The 18618-nt window shown below is 44.4% G+C and overlaps 2 protein-coding genes across 3 annotated transcripts in view; one reads left to right on the top strand and one right to left on the bottom strand.

Annotated features, from left to right (window-relative positions):
- Positions 1-9961, top strand: part of mtrex (Mtr4 exosome RNA helicase) — a 10189-nt gene extending 228 nt beyond the window's left edge. Inside the window, exons 2-27 of the mRNA XM_052050601.1 lie at positions 123-260; positions 725-791; positions 883-945; positions 1232-1344; positions 1449-1623; positions 2359-2449; positions 2514-2638; positions 2742-2840; positions 3196-3316; positions 3388-3519; positions 4149-4228; positions 4302-4412; positions 4495-4596; positions 5675-5800; positions 5879-6029; positions 6115-6287; positions 6747-6815; positions 6896-7021; positions 7340-7450; positions 7546-7734; positions 7861-8024; positions 8136-8241; positions 8649-8705; positions 8784-8946; positions 9078-9182; positions 9434-9961. Of these exons, the coding sequence (XP_051906561.1) occupies positions 123-260; positions 725-791; positions 883-945; positions 1232-1344; positions 1449-1623; positions 2359-2449; positions 2514-2638; positions 2742-2840; positions 3196-3316; positions 3388-3519; positions 4149-4228; positions 4302-4412; positions 4495-4596; positions 5675-5800; positions 5879-6029; positions 6115-6287; positions 6747-6815; positions 6896-7021; positions 7340-7450; positions 7546-7734; positions 7861-8024; positions 8136-8241; positions 8649-8705; positions 8784-8946; positions 9078-9182; positions 9434-9486 (3010 nt within the window). The 3' untranslated portion in view covers positions 9487-9961. The remainder of the gene's footprint in view (positions 1-122; positions 261-724; positions 792-882; positions 946-1231; positions 1345-1448; positions 1624-2358; positions 2450-2513; positions 2639-2741; positions 2841-3195; positions 3317-3387; positions 3520-4148; positions 4229-4301; positions 4413-4494; positions 4597-5674; positions 5801-5878; positions 6030-6114; positions 6288-6746; positions 6816-6895; positions 7022-7339; positions 7451-7545; positions 7735-7860; positions 8025-8135; positions 8242-8648; positions 8706-8783; positions 8947-9077; positions 9183-9433) is intronic.
- plpp1a (phospholipid phosphatase 1a) lies at positions 9623-18618 on the bottom strand. Of its 2 annotated transcripts, none has more exons than XM_052050862.1 (6): positions 18034-18618; positions 14131-14282; positions 12550-12830; positions 11574-11631; positions 10442-10618; positions 9623-10348 (listed from the first exon to the last, which is right to left on the bottom strand). In XM_052050862.1, the coding sequence occupies exons 1-6, from the start codon at positions 18089-18091 to the stop codon at positions 10229-10231; spliced, it is 846 nt and encodes a 281-aa protein (XP_051906822.1). In that variant the 5' UTR covers positions 18092-18618; the 3' UTR covers positions 9623-10228. The 2 variants fall into 2 exon arrangements, with proteins under 2 accessions (XP_051906822.1, XP_051906821.1); XM_052050861.1 differs by lacking the exon at positions 14131-14282 and adding an exon at positions 15245-15399 and having other exon boundaries at positions 18034-18612.

The raw sequence follows: 18618 nt of genomic DNA, 5'->3' as shown, positions 1-18618 counted from the left end.
TGAAGCTAGCCTCACGTGCGCTGTGATGTGAATTTCACGGCCAACGAATATTTCAGACGTTTTAATTTAGAATTTTCTCAAGCTACCGCGAATTAAGTTGTTGAAATTACCCTCTTGTTCAGGAAAGTAGCTGGTCTAAATAATGACGATGCTGCCCCGGCTGCCAAGACCAAGAGGGAACTGCCGGACAGTGACGGAGGAGAGGAGCTGGGCTTCGGCAAGAAACCTCGCCTCGACGCGGTCTCCACCAATGACCTCAAGTAAGGAGATATTTAAGCATACATACATACAGAAAGAGACAGAGACAACGAGGCTCTAGTAATATCATCGCTAATTTTATAATGTTATATCGAAAAAGTAAATGTCTTACAGCTAAACACTTACAATGTTAACACTAAACGAAATTTAACTCCCCCTTATGCACTAATTTTCTTCATGAAGTTTAAAATTATGTACTTCTGATTTATCATCTCTGTCTATGCCATACGGAAGGGATTGAACAGACGAGTTGACTTTGCTACTCTGATGTGACGTTCAGATCTTAAAGTCAAGTAATTGCCAGACATGTTTTGTGCATCTTTTTTCCAATCGGCCCGTTTAAGACAACTTACTACTCACCTGTCAGCTGCCGTTTCCGAATTAAAACGCTTTGCTGAATAGTGAAATGTCTCTTGCTGAGTTTGCAATAATGAGAGGTTCTCTATAATGCTCTATTTTACTTTAGTCTTTCAGAATTTATGCCCCAAGTCAAAGTGGAGTCAGTGGAGACGGCGGAAGGCTGCTCACACGAGGCAAGTAAAATAATTGCAAGACATTTGTTGCCTTGATTTAGCTGTTTAAAGTTGTTGACACATTTTTTTTCTTCCCGCTGTTCCCTGACAGGTCGCTCTGCCTGCAAGTGATGAATATAAACCTCTCAAATCTCGAGTCGGAAATGCAGCAAAGGTATTTGTAGATTTGTTTAAAAACACAAGTTCCTGTAGGAAATGATGGAAACGGGACATGTTTTAGCAGCGTTTTAACGGTAACGATCACATAAAACGACAAAACAAAAGTGAAACTCATGATTTAGGAAATGATGGAAACGGGACATGTTTTAGCAACGTTTTAACGGTAACGATCACATAAAACGAAAAAACAAAAGTGAAACTCATGATTTAATAGTTAGGTCAAATTTCAAATGTTCAAGATTCCACTCTGATGAATTATTTTTCTTCTTTTGTCGTAACAGGAGTACCCTTTCATTCTGGACCCCTTTCAGCAGGAGGCCATTTTGTGCATTGACAACAACCAGTCGGTGCTTGTCTCGGCGCATACCTCGGCTGGCAAGACTGTCTGTGCTGAGTGAGCGCCCCTCATCCCACCTCTCAATCACCCTCAGTTTACAAAAATCATGATGATCAATGATTTGCTGCGGCATAACTTGTTCATCTATGTCTTCCTCGTAGGTACGCCATCGCGTTGGCCCTGCGCGAGAAGCAGCGTGTCATCTTCACCAGCCCCATCAAGGCGCTGTCCAATCAAAAGTACCGGGAGATGTACGAGGAGTTTCAAGACGTGGGCCTGATGACGGGCGACGTCACCATCAACCCCACCGCCTCTTGCCTCGTCATGACAACAGAGGTGCGTCTTCATCATGAATGTGCCCTTCCTCTTGTTATTTTCTTAAAGGACGGCAGGAATGCTTTTCAGACTGAGAAAATTAACATGCCCCAATCCACATTGATTAGTGAACACCAATTATGTTCCTGGGTCAGTTAGACCCCCAGAGTATATTTCATGACCACTTTTTTGTTCATTTCTGGTACTGCAAATGTTATTTGACACGGGGTTAAATCGACCCATATGTGGGGCACCCACCATTCACCGGGAAATTCGAACTGGTCTTGGGTCAAATTAACCCACCACCAGCAAAAACGTGAATGGCCTTCCAACATGGCCTTGGTCAAAGTGACCCAAGGAACAGTAGAAAGGTCAATTTGACCCAGGTTATGTCGCATGTGCCTTTCCAGTGTCAAATTAACCCGTGTGACCATTGTCCCCTGGGTCAAAGTGACCCAGGACCAGCAGCAATTTGTCAATTTAACCAATCAGGAGCCTTCCACTGTGACCTGTGTCAACTTGACTGAGGACATGTTAAATTATCACTTCATTTTATTTACCCTGAAGAAGCAACAATGTTCCTTGCTCAATTTGACCCAAAGCATGTTCGCTTGTACTTTCTGACACTTTTTTAATTATCGAACATAAGCTATGTCAAATTGACCAAGGACATTCATTGATGCTCCTGAGTCAACTTGACACATCACTCATCAAAAGGCACAGAAATGAAGATGATACCGGCTTTTGCGATGGCAGATCCTGAGGAGCATGCTGTACCGCGGTTCGGAGATCATGAGGGAAGTGGCGTGGGTCGTCTTTGACGAGATCCACTACATGAGAGATGCCGGTGAGTGTGAACGAAAAGCCTCGATTATAAGCTTTGATTTGACTCCCGTCCTTATTCTCTGAAGAGCGCGGTGTGGTGTGGGAGGAAACCATCATTCTGCTTCCCGACAATGTGCACTACGTCTTCCTGTCGGCCACCATCCCCAACGCCAGGCAGTTTGCCGAGTGGATATGTCACCTTCACAAGCAGGTTTGATATTTCCCGATTTTTTTTTTTTTATCATTTCAACCTGTTTCCAGTTCAGACTCTGCGATCTGTCAACTTACAAGCTTTCTTGGCACCTTTCTCGCAGCCGTGCCACGTGGTCTACACGGACTACAGACCGACACCGCTGCAACACTACGTTTTCCCAGCAGGAGGCGATGGACTCCACCTCGTGGTTGATGAGAATGTAAGAGGGAACATCTGTCACATTCTCTTGTCGGCTTGGTCATAATTACACGTTATCTAGTCTACAATGATCTGGATCGTCCACATCACTAGTAACTTAATGCAAGGAGTGAGCAATCCTAATACGTCTTTGTGCATGTATTTATTTTTTAATGGTATGTTGAAGGAGTGTCTGAAAATGGCTGGCACCGCATTGATTAAATTCGTTTTTGTAAACTGTATTTCCGCTTTGTTGTACCTATTTTGTGAATTTCATTTATTTCTTGATTTTTAAACTCCAGGTTCTGACATATTTGAATGGACTCAACAATCTATTATTTCATTCCATTTAATCAATCCTAATTTTGTTTCATCAGGGAGACTTCAGGGAGGACAACTTCAACACCGCCATGCAAGTTTTGAGAGACACGGGGGATTCCGGAAGCAGCAATGCTGGGTCCAAGTGGGACCCAAAAGGACGCAAGGGGGGAACAAAAGGTGAGCACAGGGTCAAAAAATGACACATTTTTTTAATCCAATAAGACGATGAAACAAATCTGCCGGCTCAGGTCCGTCCAGCGTGTTCAAGATCGTGAAGATGATCATGGAGAGGAACTTCCAGCCTGTCATCATCTTCAGCTTCAGCAAGAAGGAATGTGAGGCGTATGCGCTGCAGGTGGCCAAGCTGGATTTCAACAAGGGTACGCTCCTCCTGATTCCATCAAAACAACATGACTACACGTCTTTTCCTATCTGATGTCGAAATTGTATTGTGTCTTAACATTTCACGGGGGGGACAAGCGCTCGTAAAAGTCCTCACGTGAGAAAATGTCCATGCCGAGTCCCTGGATCCTCGTTTACCACGCTGCCAAAGATGCATTACAATGCACCAAAGGATGCTTTTTTCTGCCTTATGATGTTGTGAGAACAAACAAAGATTTGCCAAGGGAAAAGAATATGATGCAAGAGGCTTCACATGATTTGTTAAAGCTCCCACGTATCACTTCTTTCCCGTATGAGCACTACTTTGTTAGAAGTGGGGGTGGGGGGAAAAAAACAAAAGAGGGGTTTTGTTTTTAAACCTGCTTGGGATGGATGTGATCGGTGACGCATCGTAGCATGTGATTGGTACTTGGGGAGTGGGTGTATTTATGCGCTGGATACATTTTACATGATGACGCGGTCATGTTTCTCCACCACAATCACCAGACCGTAGTCCTTTTTTAAAATTTGGTGAAGTTTCGCCTCAACAGTGCATACAATATTAACTTCCTTTGATCAAATGTATTCTTGTTTTCAATACAATCCAATTCTATTTTATTAATTGCAGAAGAGGAGAAGCGTCTCGTGGAGGAAGTGTTCAACAACGCGGTGGACTGTCTGTCAGACGAGGACAAGAAGCTTCCTCAGGTGAGAATCGCCATTAAAATGGCGACGGCACGTCATACCATTTTTTTAAAAAACAAAAATGGATGTCGGTCAGGTGGAGCACGTGCTGCCGCTGTTAAAAAGAGGCATCGGTATCCACCATGGCGGTCTTCTGCCCATCCTGAAGGAAACCATTGAGATCCTCTTCTCGGAAGGCCTCATCAAGGTGACGCACATCATCATCGCACTCGTCATGGAGATGATTTAAGTGATGCCATTTTCACAGTGCCTTTGTCTCACCGTCCCAGGCGCTCTTTGCCACCGAGACGTTCGCCATGGGCATCAACATGCCAGCGCGCACCGTGCTCTTCACCAGCGCCCGCAAGTTCGATGGCAAGAGTCACCGCTTTGTAAGAACACACACAGAACACGCACGTCATGTAAACCCGGGGCGGGCAAAGTATGGCCTGCAGACCACATATGGCCCCTCCCGTTATTTAAGCCAAACCCCATTTTTTTTTCCCCGCCAAGAAAAAAATATATATCCGCAGATGTATACATTTTCAAAAAGTTTAATCTGTCCATTTTGTCCACCGCTGCTCAAGACCGGTGCTAATAAGTGAGCCAAGTGAACTGCAGATGTGATCCACTCACCTAAGTCTACAAAACACATCAGCCTCTTCAAAAGGCCTTTATAAGGTCGCGAATAGCTGCTGCGCGAATAGCTGCTGCGCCACTCGCCGTGCACAGAGCCACATATTTATCACGACGCACGCACGCGCGCACGAACTCGGCATGACACAGACACCCGCGAACGAGAGGGAAAGGAATCGAGATGAGAGCTGCCTTCCAAGAAGCTCATCTGGAACATCTGGTGCCGCGAAACGCTGCCAAAACTCCACGCAGGCACTCGGGTTAAAACAAACACACACACAGTCGTTCATAACACGTACGCGTGGTTTTGCATCATTCGTGAACGGTCTGACAGGAACAAACCACAGCAACACATTTTTGACCGCCACGTAATTGTAATAAAAAAAGACCCCTTATAAACATGTTAAACTGTCAATTCATGATTGTGTTTTTACATGAGTGTTATTTTGGCCCTTGATTGAGCTAAACTGCCGAATGCCACACACAGCTTCCACAGTTTTTGATTTTGATTTTTTTTTTTTACTGACTGCTGAACTCGATGGTTCAACATACGGCTTGACCCCGATGCGAGTAGACTGTAACCAATAATCAGAAATGTGCACGGCATTGAGGTTTGAAATAGTCTGACCCCTTTGACAGTTTTGATACGCATTTAATCACATCTTCCTTACTTCTGTTTTCATTCCGTAGTATGCACGGTTCTCCAAAGAAGAGGCCGAGCATACCTGCTTGATAATATTTGCTTGTCACTTCAATTTCAGCCTAAAACGGATTCACCAGCGCAGTAGGAACACGTACATGTGGCATCCAACACTGCCTTCATTTTGTCTGTAGATTACCTCAGGCGAGTACATCCAAATGTCAGGGCGTGCGGGCAGGAGAGGAATGGACGAAAGAGGCATCGTTATTTTCATGGTGGATGAGAAACTGAGTCCGTCTGTGGGGAAACAGCTCCTTAAGGTAACGCAGTGACTTCAAAACAAAACGTCACAGGCGCACCCGGCTGCGCGGTCCCTTCACTGTGACGTTGTCGCGCAGGGCTCGGCCGACCCGCTGAACAGCGCCTTCCACCTGACGTACAACATGGTGCTCAACCTGCTGCGCGTGGAGGAGATCAACCCCGAGTACATGCTGGAGAAATCCTTCTACCAGTTCCAGCACTACCGAGCTCTGCCCGGCGTCGTCGAGAGTAAGCTCGCCGAGCGCCTACCTGTTAGAACGTACGCGAGGCCGGACTCTTTTCTCCAAACGGCTGCCGTTCCCCCGCCGCGCAGGAATACAGAAGTTGGAGGAGGAGTACCACGCGATCGAGATCCCCAACGAGGAGAGCGTGGTCACCTACTTCAAGATCCGCCAGCAGCTGGCCAAGCTGGGAAAGGAAATCCAGGAGTTCATCCACAAGCCCAAATACTGCTTGCCTTTCCTGCAGCCCGGACGCCTCGTCAAGGTTACCCGCCAGCACTTCTCTCATGCTATGTGCTAATGCTAAATGCGCTCTCTAGCACTCGGGTGTTCTCGCTCTCTCACGCAATCTTTCTCACTCCCTCACTCGTCCTCACACTGACTTTCTCAAGACACGTTCACGACACGCGCATTTGCTGTCGTACGCTATATTCGCTGGCACACCCATGCGTTCTTTCTTACACTTTCACTTCATCACTCTCACACACACACTCAACCCTCAGAATCACTTGCATGGACTCACTCAGTCACCCACTCTCACACACGCTTTCCTGATCCCTCTGGCACATTCTCTCACAAAAACTCTGCCACGTTCTTTGTTATAGTCCCTCTCAGACTTTAGCTAACTCACTTGACACACTGTCTTTCTCTCTCATGCGCTCACTCTCACTGGGTCACACTATTTTGGGGACAAACATACTCTCTCGACGGCTCTCTCTCACAGGTGAAAAATGAAGACGCAGACTTCGGCTGGGGTGTCGTCGTCAACTTCTCCAAGAAGTCAAACGTGAAGGTGAGGCCTCCTTTTTATTTGTCATGGCCTTCCTGCCAAAAAAAAAAGCCGTCACTCACACATGTTCCCGGTGCGCGCAGGTCAGCACGGACGCCGAGCCACTCTTTGTGGTCGAGGTGCTGTTACACTGCAGCAAAAACAGCGTCAAGGAGGCGGCCACTGAGGCGGCCAAACCTGCTCCGCCGGGCCAGACCGGAGAGATGCAGGTATGATATGAGGATTTCGACTTTTAATTTTCATACCTGTGATGTATTCATTGAACAGAAGTTTTTTGTGAGAGAGAGGAACAGTGCTTGAGTGGTTAGCACGTTTGCCTCTTTTTTTTTTTTTTTTCACTTGTGCTCCCTTCCTGTATCGATTAGTACCGCAGCATGTTTATGTAACAGTGTCCTGACCTCCATGGCCCCTGTGCTGCGCAGCAGCGGTGAAATCAATCACACCTGCCATCTCTACGCCTTGTTATAAATGTAGAATTGATTTGGCGCAGTGAAGATTTGAATTACTCGCGCCTGAATGGATTCTAGGTGGTCCCTGTGATGCTTCACTTGCTGACGTCCATCAGCTCCGTGCGTCTGTACATCCCCAAAGACTTGAGACCCTTTGACAACCGCCAGCTCATGCTCAAGTCCATCCAGGTTTCAAAACATCCCTTCGAGCTTATTTAAAAAAAAAAAAAAAAAAAGGAAAAAAAAGTTGAAATTGTTTCAACATCTTTATGTTTGAAACGCAGGAAGTGCAAAAGCGTTTCCCAGACGGAATCCCTCTTCTGGACCCCGTGGACGACATGGGCATCAAGGACGCCGGGCTGAAGAAGGTGATCCAGAAGGTGGAGGCTTTCGAGCACCGAATGTACTCGCACCCGCTGCACAGCGACCCCAACCTAGAGGCCGTCTACTCGCTGTGCGAAAAGAAGGCTCTGGTAAAGCCACTTTTTCAAAATGATCGTTGCATGTCATAACAGTCATCACGATGTTGCAAACGCAGATATTCATGAAATGAGCAACGTTCTGATTGAAGAATAACATGACATTGGTGTGTGTTTCAGATCGCGGGGGACATGCGCACGGCCAAGCGCGAGTTGAAGAAAGCTCGCACCGTGCTGCAGATAGATAAGCTCAAGTGCCGCAAGCGAGTGCTCCGACGCCTCGGCTTCGCCAGTCCGTCCGACGTCATCGAGGTGAAGGGGCGAGTGGCCTGCGAGATTAGCAGGTCAGAACACGGCCTCGGCCTTTTTAGAACTAAGGTTGACCGTGCTCCCTTCAATTTGAGGCTGTTTTCTAAGCAGTTTTAAAAAAATGAATAATAATATTCTTTGTCTAGCGCTGACGAACTGTTGCTGACGGAGATGGTGTTCAACGGCCTCTTCAACGAACTGACGGTGGAACAAGCCACCGCGCTGCTCTCCTGCTTTGTTTTCCAGGAAAATGTAAAGAAAATGTTCTTCTTCCACATCGAAACCAAATTTTCAGTCACAAATTCAAAAATTCGTAGTTTTTTTGTGTGTGTACTGCATTCAATCCTCTGTTATTCGCTGCAAAACTTGCCTATCCGCAAAAATGGTCACGACATTGCTTTGCTGCAATCATGTGGGTTCTTAATGCCAAAGTGAGTTGAGGAGCTTCATTGAGACAACAGTTGTTGCGGTTCTGTGGCGTCTTTAGGTAATCACTGTGTAGTATTGAGTTTTGGAGGGAAGCTGTGCCGGTTGCCAATTACTGACTCACACGGCATCAAGTAGAATGACAGTGTGTGAACTGTTGCCTCGCGTAACTTCCAGTGTCGCCGTGAAATGTCAAGTCGTGTACTAATCATTTTTGTCATTGGTGAATCCAGGCCAGCGAGATGCCAAAACTGACGGAGCAACTGGCCGCCCCCCTCAGACAAATGCAGGTACGATCCCATCCCGGTATGAACCCACCGCTGGGCAACGGCGCACACTCGCCGACACTTTTTCACGGCACCCCTCAGGAGTGCGCCAAGCGCATCGCCAAGGTGTCGGCAGACGCCAAGCTGGAGGTGGACGAGGATACCTACCTGAGCTCGTTCAAGCCTCACCTCATGGATGTGGTCTACGCATGGGCCAACGGCGCCACCTTCGCGCAGATCTGCAAGATGACCGACGTCTTTGAAGGTAACGTTGCTTGTGCTGTCTGCATGTCTCGTTCCCAGCGGGCAGGAATACTGACAGTTGTTTGTTGTCATTTTGTGTTGGCATTCGTGTCTGTTTTTGGTGGGCGGTTGTGGTGTTGGTGTCCTCTACAGGAAGCATCATCCGCTGCATGCGGCGTCTGGAGGAAGTGCTGCGACAAATGTGCTCGGCCGCCAAAGCCATTGGCAATACGGAGCTGGAGAACAAGTTTGCCGAAGGTAAGAAAGTGTTTTTTTTTTGTTTGTTTTTTGGGTGGATATTCTTAAACGGACAAATTGTTGAACTTTGACACTGACTTTGTACAGTATATACTCTTATCGACTCCACAATGTTTTATTCAGGCAGTGGTAATCTATGCTATGATGACATACGATTTTTTTATTGGCAGTTGCACAATCAGAGCTGATGACATTAAGTCCGTACACACCAGGTAATAAATATGAATCAACTCGTGTTTGTCTCCTCGCAGGAATCACAAAGATCAAGAGGGACATTGTGTTTGCTGCCAGCCTCTATTTGTAATCCCAACACTTCCACAGCTTCATGGCTTCCTTTTTGCGTCACCCAGCGGATCCGTTTTGGGCTCCCAGCAACCTCTGATCCAACATCATTGAATTCAATTTTTGATGGTAATCAAATGAGTCACGCCCACATCATATTTCTTTGTTAATACATATGGCTTTATTTGTCCTCCTGTTGTTTTAGACACTTGTACATATTTTACATTTTTTTTCAATAAAAGTCTGTGTTTGACATACAGATTTACACAAACATACTTTTGTGGGTTTGGTGTGTTTTTTTTTTTTTTTTCTTTTCTGGGCCTTAAGTTGCCTTCCCTGATTTCTGTCAGTTTTTGGAGGGATATGCAGCAGCGGCGTTAGTTTGGCAGTCACATGAAGGCATCACAGGAAAAAGTGCTGCATTCGCAGTAGTTGTTTATAACCTCGACATTGAACCTCAGTGGGAGCTTTAAGCAGATTGACTCCCAGTAAAGAAATGCACAAAGCAGGCTTACATTCACAGGTTATACACAGTAGTGGTCTCTACCCCCCGCTCCACTCTATTCACCTCCCCAACCCCTTTTCACCGGTGGGTGCATGCAGTACAATCTTCCCACCGGCTCAGTAGATAAAATGGCGTCCTTGGGACAGTCTTGAGCCAGCATCTATCGCTGGAACCACATTTAAAAGACATTTGAATATAATAAAATAAGATGTCTAAGGCGCATCGACTCTACATGCAGGCGACTGAAGTGTGTGAAGTTTTAGTTTGGACTCTCAAAGTGGTTTCCGTTAGTGGGCGTCTCCCGGAGGCCGGTATGGGGGATGTCGGCCTCCTTGCGGGCCTCCAGGGGCTGCTTGAAAAAGTCGGACACAAAAAACACCTGCGGGGACACCAAAAGGTGGAATTTGGGTTTTGACAGTTTACGTGCTGCTGTTTTGGTTAGAAATGAAAATTAAAAGCGTCTCAAACTCACCACCAGGATGGCCATGAGCGCCCCCTGCAGGAGGCCTGTGAGCACGTCGCTCCAATGGTGCTTGTAGTCGGACACACGTGACAGGCCTGTATACACGGAGGCGGCGATCAGGAAAAACTGGATGGTGGGCCTCAGCAGACGAGCCCATTCTGCGTGCATGCGAGCCTGCAGGTACAGCTGAAATCACACACACACACACACACACGCAAAAAAATGGCAACAATAGTCAGCTGTGTTGTGTGGTGCAAAATGTATCCTAAATGTGTACGTTTATAATGACTGTGTCTAAAAAAGTCTGCACGGGCCTCCTTTTTTGATTGCCAAATCAGGAAAAAACGTTTTGGACTCTTTTTATGACCTACTACAAGTACAAATCAAGTGGAAAAAAAAAACAAGAAAAGTAAAAATAAACTGATGGGGTTGCATAAGTGTGCACACCCTCTTTTAGTCACCACATTCCAACTTTCATGAACCAATTTTCATTGAGGTCAGAAGATAGTTGCCACCAGTTAGCGCCGCGGATTTGTCTGAATAAAGTTCAGATGATTTAGTAAGCCTTTCCTTTCATTTTGTTCTTTCTAGCCAAAACTTCAAGGCTTTGCTCCAACACTTACTGGCATTTAGAACTGTTCATAACAAAATACCTTTTGTGTGTTTTTTTTTTTTTTTTTTTTTTTTTTTACTTCCCCTCTCGAAAGATTTTTATTTAATTTCATTGGGTCACTTTTAATGGTGGAAAATAATTTGATATGATGTTGGTATCATTGTTTTCTATCACAAAAGCTTGTATTTCAACAGGAGCAGACTTTTTACATCCACTGTATATATCATGGAACAAAATTCAATACTGTGGAAAAAGGTCAGATGAAGACAGGAAGTTGAAGGGCAATGTATGCTTATTCATGCTCGCTATATTTACCGCACAAGATAATTAAGTAGTTCCTGTTCCCTGATAACATCGTTTTTCATAGTTCTTTTAAACTCTGAAGTCCTCGACCTCGATTTGCGTATGCCGTCCATGTTTACACATACCTGGTAGCTACGGACGATTCCAAAATGACTACTTTTTTTTTTTTGCCTATGTCTACGAGCGAACATTTATCCACACAGTAAACTACGTGTAAATACTTACCGCTAGGAACAGCATGCAGTACATTGAGAAGGACGAGTGGCCGGAATAGAAAGACAACCTGTGAGAGCAAGACAAACATTCACATTAGAACACTTGCCAACCTATAATTTTGTGGAGACGAAACATACGGACCATTTTTGGAAAAGTGTGAGGGTAACCATAGAACAGGGAATACATTGTATTGCAACGTAACATAGCTGCTCATTATAATACTGTACAGTAGTAGTAAGTTTGCATTTCCCTTAGAAAGATGAACAAAAAAAAACAGTGGAATCCACAACAACTTATTGGAACATTCTAACTACTTTTATTAAATGTTCACTTCATTTTGTCGTAACAAAATGGAGGACGGCCAATTACTATTACTATTTCAGTTTGTACAACATATTGAATGCAGGCCTCCGGCCTCCCTCTCTTGTCGTTCAAAAGGCGGCGCAAGAGGAGTCGCCTTGCGGTAAGATGATCCCTCGCCTGCTGCTCGTCTCTGCGTTGTTTTACAATCAGCTGATGTTTCGACGCAGGAAAACCTTTTATGTAGTGCGCACGCTGCAGGTTGAGCAGCAGGAGCGGGAGGAGGAGGGTGGGGGAGGAAGCTTGGCTCCAGCAAACACAAACAGTCAGGCGGCCACGCCCTGGAAATGCGGAGCAAACCCAGGAGGGATGCTTTGTGTTGCCAGATGATGGCTTTTTTTTGGGGGGGGGGGGGGGGTGGGGTTGCTCCCTCCTCACTATTGCGGAGCTCGATATTAAAGAGAAGGGAGCCAAAGCGGAGCTGCTTTGGAAATCCGAGCTGTACATCCTCTCGCCAGGCAGCGCTTCCTGCTGCTCAATGCTGATAACACAAACACACATACTCAAACAACCGCCACCCGCCCCCCCAAAGGTCACATTTATACTTTATACTACACGTTTATACACGTTTATACTAAATCCATAGTGGCGATTTGAATTGTGTACGGCACGTTCTCAAGCTCACCTGCCCTCATTGACCATGGTGGGGTTTCCTGTGCAGGCGAAATCTTCTATGTAGACGCCCATCGAGCAGTTGCCCCCCTTAAAGTCGGGCCTGCACACGTCGAGGAAGTGCGGCCGGAGGCGGCCGATGGAGTACTTGGCGATGTCGGTGAGCGACTGGCTCATGGCGGCGCCGAACAGGAAGGTGCCCACCGCCTTGTAGATGCGCGCCACGTAGCTGCCGTACGACGACTTGGAATGCAGGCGCTTGAGGTACACGCACAGACACTCGCCGAAGATCATCTGTCACCACGGAGCAAAAAGTGGGCACGATCAAAAGCGTAAACTAGCATATCTTCAATCTGTTCGTCAATTGCAATGTGTTCATGCAAATCTAATTAAACTTCACGAGGGGGTGGATTGTAGGCTTTGAATCCTTTTTCTGTCAAACTCACTTTTTGGTCCATGGTGGCCACGTCTGGCTAAGATTAAATTCCTTGTTACTTACTGGATTGCATCAATTGTATGATTTTGGGTAAAAACGATTCTTTGTTTTCTACTTGATCAATCATTGATCATTTTTTAGACATGGAAGCAACTTCATATTTAGCATTTATGGCTTGAACATTTTTTTAACCTATCTTCCATTCTAAACACAAACACTTGGTTTGTGAGTTCAGACCTTAGAAAACTAGAAAGAAAAATTTCACAGGCTTAAAAAAAAAGAGTAAGCTGAAAGGGTTGGAAAACGGTTAACTGACCGAGAGGATGTCCACTTAAAAGTGTTTGTCAGCATCATCCTTTACACAGACAAAGTTGGAAGCGACGCTAGCGGCTAGCTAGCTTCTGTTCACTCTTCTCTATCTTTCAATTTGGCAATTTCTTAACTGAATTGCTGTTTCCATTTCAACTACAACCCACGAGCTGTCACCTAATTCCTTTTTTTAAGCCATTTGGGGTCATTCAAACTGTTTTGTTCTTTTCCTGCTTCAACTTCGAGCTCAAAATGCCTTGTAGCGTAAAGGCGGTATTTACTTAAAAGGTGAAACCGACGTCATTTGAATGTTAGTTTGTGAAAAGATGAGCAGTTTGCAAAGATGCCATTAGCAGGGGGTGGGGAAAAAACTCACTTAACAGACAGTGGTGCTTTAGGACAGGGTTTCGCAAACTTTTCCGGTGCGGGGACGACTAGGGGGGGGGTCAATGTTTCCCTCAATGAACAGTTGCCTTTTTTTTTTTAAACAAAAGTTTCCATGCACAGTTAAAAAAGAAAAATGTTCATGTTCCAGAACAAAGTTTTTTTTTTTTTCGTTATAAAAATTCAGTCATACAAAAATATAGTCGTATTATTCCAAGGCAGGTGTTTAAAAAAATACATTATCGAGTTAGTTGGCCAAAAGCTAAGTGATCGAGGGCTAATTTATTTCGTGACATTATCTGTATCGTTTTTTGTTTTTAATTTTATGACACAACATAATAATTTAAGGATAATTATTATGCGTACCCCAGTTTGAGAACCACTGTTTCAGGTCATAACGTTTAAAAATAAATAAATAAATAAATAAAAGCGTAATGAAACAGTAAATATCAAAGATGCACTTACAGTGAGTACTGTGAGGGGAATCATGACACCTCCTAACAACTGATAGGAAATGGTGTCCTCTTTAAGCGGGTACTTGATTGACTCATCGCGACAGAAAAAGCCTCGGCGGAACGGTTTGCGTTGCGCGGTGAGTATTGCGAACGGGAGTCCAACTAGCAGAGAAGCAATGAGAAAGAGAAAAAAAACAAACAAACAAATGGGAAGTTATTAGATGAGATCTACCCATCATGCAACGCCGTGGTCCAGGAGGCGGTAGAAGCTGCTGCAGCAGTGGCATCCTGGCCAAAAGCCTTAGGAAGTAGCTGATGTTAGAGGGTTAAAGTATTAAGAGGAGGAAGTCGTTAGCTGGTGGGCACACGTCCTGCAAACTCCATTCATGTCCGACAAACCATTTTTTATTTCTTTTAACGGATTGTCATACTGTTTTTTCCCGCGAGACGAAATCAGAGATATGGAACACTGTCAGGAAGCTTCGGCGGCGCTTCCAGAAAGGAACATTCTGGATATTCCATGAGATGATTCACAGCTGTGACTCATGTGAAGAAAAAGATTCCTGACAATCCATCACGAGGCTAAGTCAGAAAAAAAACCACATGGACTATTTTATGGTATTTTCAAGGTGTCTTTCGATGACAAACGCGTCGTAGACACGCGGCCGATTGCTACCGCATCGGTACCAGGCGTACGAGACAGACGGAAGATGAGGGCAGGTTGCTGGCCATTTTGGTTTGAAAGTGCTGCTATGCTAATAAAAATATAGTATTTGCAAATATATACATTGATATGTTAAGATAGTGTTAGCAAATATTAGCATTCATCGCAGGTGTGTCCAAATGACACGAAAAGCAGCATGCGTATTCATCACGACAATATGTGAAAATCAATGAGTGGCTTTGCTGTGGTAAGCAAAAGCGGTCGGCTAGTTTGGTTTGAAGGTGCTGTTGTTGAGTAATTTCGGACCTTTGGATAATTAAGTGGACATCCTCGTCATCTAGGGCTGCTAACATATGATGCGGATCTGGATAGAGTGAAAGGCTAAAAGAGGAAAAGCCGCATGCACTTGTTAGGTCCGTGGCGTCCCGGCCCTGCCTGGCACGGACGGCCCCCTACTTACGCAGCTAATGGGCAGCGAGAAGCCCACCGTGTACAGCACAGTGGAGGTGACGGTGCTGTGGTGGAAAGGGTACTTGATGCTGTCGTCGTTACAGAAAAAGCCCCTCTGGTAGGGACGGATCTTACCCAGGTTGAAGGCCGCCAGGGGCAGGCCCCCTGTGGAGGACACACGGTCAAAGGGGAAGAAAATGTGAAATAAAAATCAAGGGCTGCATCAGTCCATAGCGTTGATGACATCCCGTTTTCAGAAACAAATGAGGAACTTATGCGACATGCCGTATTGGGAACCAAAACTAGAAAACAAAAGGATGAGGATCTGACTCTTTGATTATTACTTCTTGTTTAGAAATCACAACCTTCTTCTTTGGATATCCCAAGTTTTTGAAAAAAAAAAAAAATTGTAAAATATTTTTAACGTAAATACAGAGCTTTGTCATAGTATCACCTTTTTCCATACTTTATTCTCATTTTTTAAAAAATCGTAAAAATTATTTCAAGTTTTATTTCTCGTAATTTTGTGGTTTATTGCCAATCCTAAATGATGTTTACTCTCACACACACACACAAAACAAAAACAAAGAGAATTGTATCATGTGTATTTAACCACGCTGCATTACTTTACCTCCTAGCTTGATACTAGAACACGTGTTAGACAGCCCAATCTAATCTGCCGTCGATGTATCGGTCGTTATAAACCTTGAAACAATTTATATTTCTTCAAACAATTCACATGCAGAGCATGCAACATTACTCTGAGGCATATATTCTTTATCCTGTGCGAAGAAGAACTATAATATTGCTGCAGCTTACTGAGCAGTTGTGACAATCTTCGCTGTATACGACGTACACATGTTTTATACTGCCTCCTGGTGGCCAAGGTGTGTACACCATTAGAGGCCCATTTAACGCAAGCAGGAAATCACGATGCAACAATGGTATAATGCTTACCTTTCGATTTAGTTTTTTTACTTCTATATGTTTTCGTAAAATACAATAATGTATTTATTAAAAATGTATTGCTCTTTTGGGGCTGGAACACATCAAATTACACTCACAAATTAAGGCACCACTGGATTGCTAGTTTATTGCTATAAATGTGTTTGTCCAATTAAGGCACATGTCAATGTGGGAAAGGGTTCAATTCAAACACCGCATGTGTTTTTACTACACACGGGGAAATGACGAATTTTATTTTTAGGCCCAGTCAAACTTTTACAAGGCGTGTGACATAATAACAACAGAAATGATAAGCTTGTCAAATCTGCACTCCTGCTTGATAAAAGACCAGCGAGAAAGCTTCTTATGCAAGTAGGTCCAAAGTCCCAGTGGAAACGCCGCAGTGATTTCTCGCCGTCTTTGGCCCCTTTAACGCAGGCTGGCCTCAGCTCAACTCGAATGTGGAACACATTCTCCAGCATAAAAAAAAAGAATGCAGAAGCGCATGATCCATTGGAAGACAGTCATTTCAGCTGTTGGCGTTTGATTGGACGTGGCAGCTGAAATGCCTGGGAAGTTAAGAGAGAAACAGAAGCAGGCTGTGTGTGTGTGTGTGTGTGTGTGTGTCTGTGTCTGTGTCTGTGTGTGTGTGTCTGTGTGTGTCTGTGTATCTGTGTGTGTTGGGGTGAGGGGGAGTTTGGTAGAGTTTGCGGCAATAGTCACCCACAATAAAAAGCTTTTCTTATGCAATCCATAACAACATACAAAGAAAGCATGAATCGGTATTTGGATCAATGAATCAATCATTTAAAGCCAGCACAGCCTCCAATCACATCACATATTGTGTATAACAAAATATTTCGATGACAGTCTGCATCGCAACAACCATCAATAAGACGGAGAGAATTTGCTTGAAAGTATATTTTTACTTGATTACTATTTTTATCTTTAATATATTATTAATATAATATATTTTATATTATCACTGTGTTTTATGTTTGATCTTTTTGCACCGCACTTTTTCTAAGCTGCGGTTGTTTAATTTCTCAAGTTGAATTGAGCTATATAATGGTAAGAAGAAGAAAGAGGGGGCTGGGGGAAACAGTTTTGTGATCATTATACCAGTAGAAAAGTACCATTTTGATGAGATTAATGTTGGAATATTACGAGAAAAAAGGAATGAAGTCCTATGCTGTAATATCACGGGAGTGATACCAGAAAATATATACATATTACGAGGGGGGGATCGTATTACAATGAATAAAGTTGAATTTTGTAATATCACTGCAACAAAGATGGAATGTTTTGAAAACAGACATAATTTTACATAAAATTACACCTTTTGACTTTTTATATTTTGGTTTCTACTGTGATATAGTGGTGAAATAATAGTCGTCCGTCTATTGACCTTTTCCTCGTATTATGACTTTATTGACGTGAACGTGCTTTGTCTCTTGTAATAATACATATTTTTAAAAATTGGAAAGTTTGGAAACTTTAGTTTCATGAAAATATTGGGGCGGGGGGGGGGGGGGTTCTTGTGCTATAGCAATTTCCATTGCGATATAGTGACTTTGTTATTGTAAAGTGTCCTTGGGTGTCTTGAAAGGCGCTTATAAATAAAATATATAATAATAATAATAATAATAACTATTATTATTATTAGCCGGTGTAAAATTGTGTGGTGTGGCCGTTGATTGATGTCAGTTTAAAACCACTCTGGCATGAAATGTTAAACCCCAAAACGTCTGTAGGAGTGACTCTGCAATTTGCGTTGTCTTTACATACAACAAAAACCACCCTGCCACTCCGGGCTTGTCCCATCCGATTAAATCGAGACACGAATACACATACCTAAAACAAGGCAGACGACGTCGAGAACCACGAAGGGGATTCCTCTTGTCTCGAACATGTTGACTCCTGCCCGGGTTTCGCTCCCTCTCTCGTATGGGTCGTTCACCGCGGGTAATAAAAGTGGGATGCTCCTCCTCGTCCGCCGAGTAAATTAATTAGGGACGGTTTATGTTTAGAGTACTAAAAAATAAATAAAAACGAGAAGCCAAAACCACCGAGGGGGTTTAAAGCTAGCTCGTTACACAAAGTGAATTACGACGACGACGACAATATTCCTTCTCACACGCCCGCCTTCCTCTCATCATGACCGGACCGAAAAGCGAGGCGTGGACTCCTTCGGAAATGGATCACGCTAACTTCCAAGGGAAACGCCGAAGAGCGAGGTGGACACCTGCATAGGGGTACCCGCCTGGCTTTGGGGTTGACGGGTGGGGGGAGACGGTCGACCGGCCTGAGCTCTGGAGGCGGGCTCCAGACGCGTTGCGTTAAAGAAAGTGGGACGCCAGAGTGCTCAGCGAAATCGTGAACACAGCTTGTCGTGTTTGATTTATATCAAATGTAACCCACAGCCTACGGTGTCAATTT

Source organism: Hippocampus zosterae, chromosome 18, assembly GCF_025434085.1.
Source record: "Hippocampus zosterae strain Florida chromosome 18, ASM2543408v3, whole genome shotgun sequence".
In the NCBI taxonomy this organism is placed as follows: Eukaryota; Metazoa; Chordata; class Actinopteri; order Syngnathiformes; family Syngnathidae; genus Hippocampus; species Hippocampus zosterae.
This window is presented reverse-complemented; position numbering and strand designations above follow the sequence as displayed.

Bases quoted from the DNA above. Each gene is read 5' to 3' on its own strand.
- plpp1a (XM_052050861.1), bottom strand. From the start codon at position 18,091: ATGTTCGAGACAAGAGGAATCCCCTTCGTGGTTCTCGACGTCGTCTGC. The intron at 15,400-18,033 runs GTATGTGTATTC...TGTCCTCCACAG, and splicing joins CGTCGTCTGCCTTGTTTTAG to GGGGCCTGCCCCTGGCGGCC. The intron at 11,632-12,549 runs GTGAGCTTGAGA...TTGCTCTCACAG, and splicing joins ACCATGGTCAATGAGGGCAG to GTTGTCTTTCTATTCCGGCC.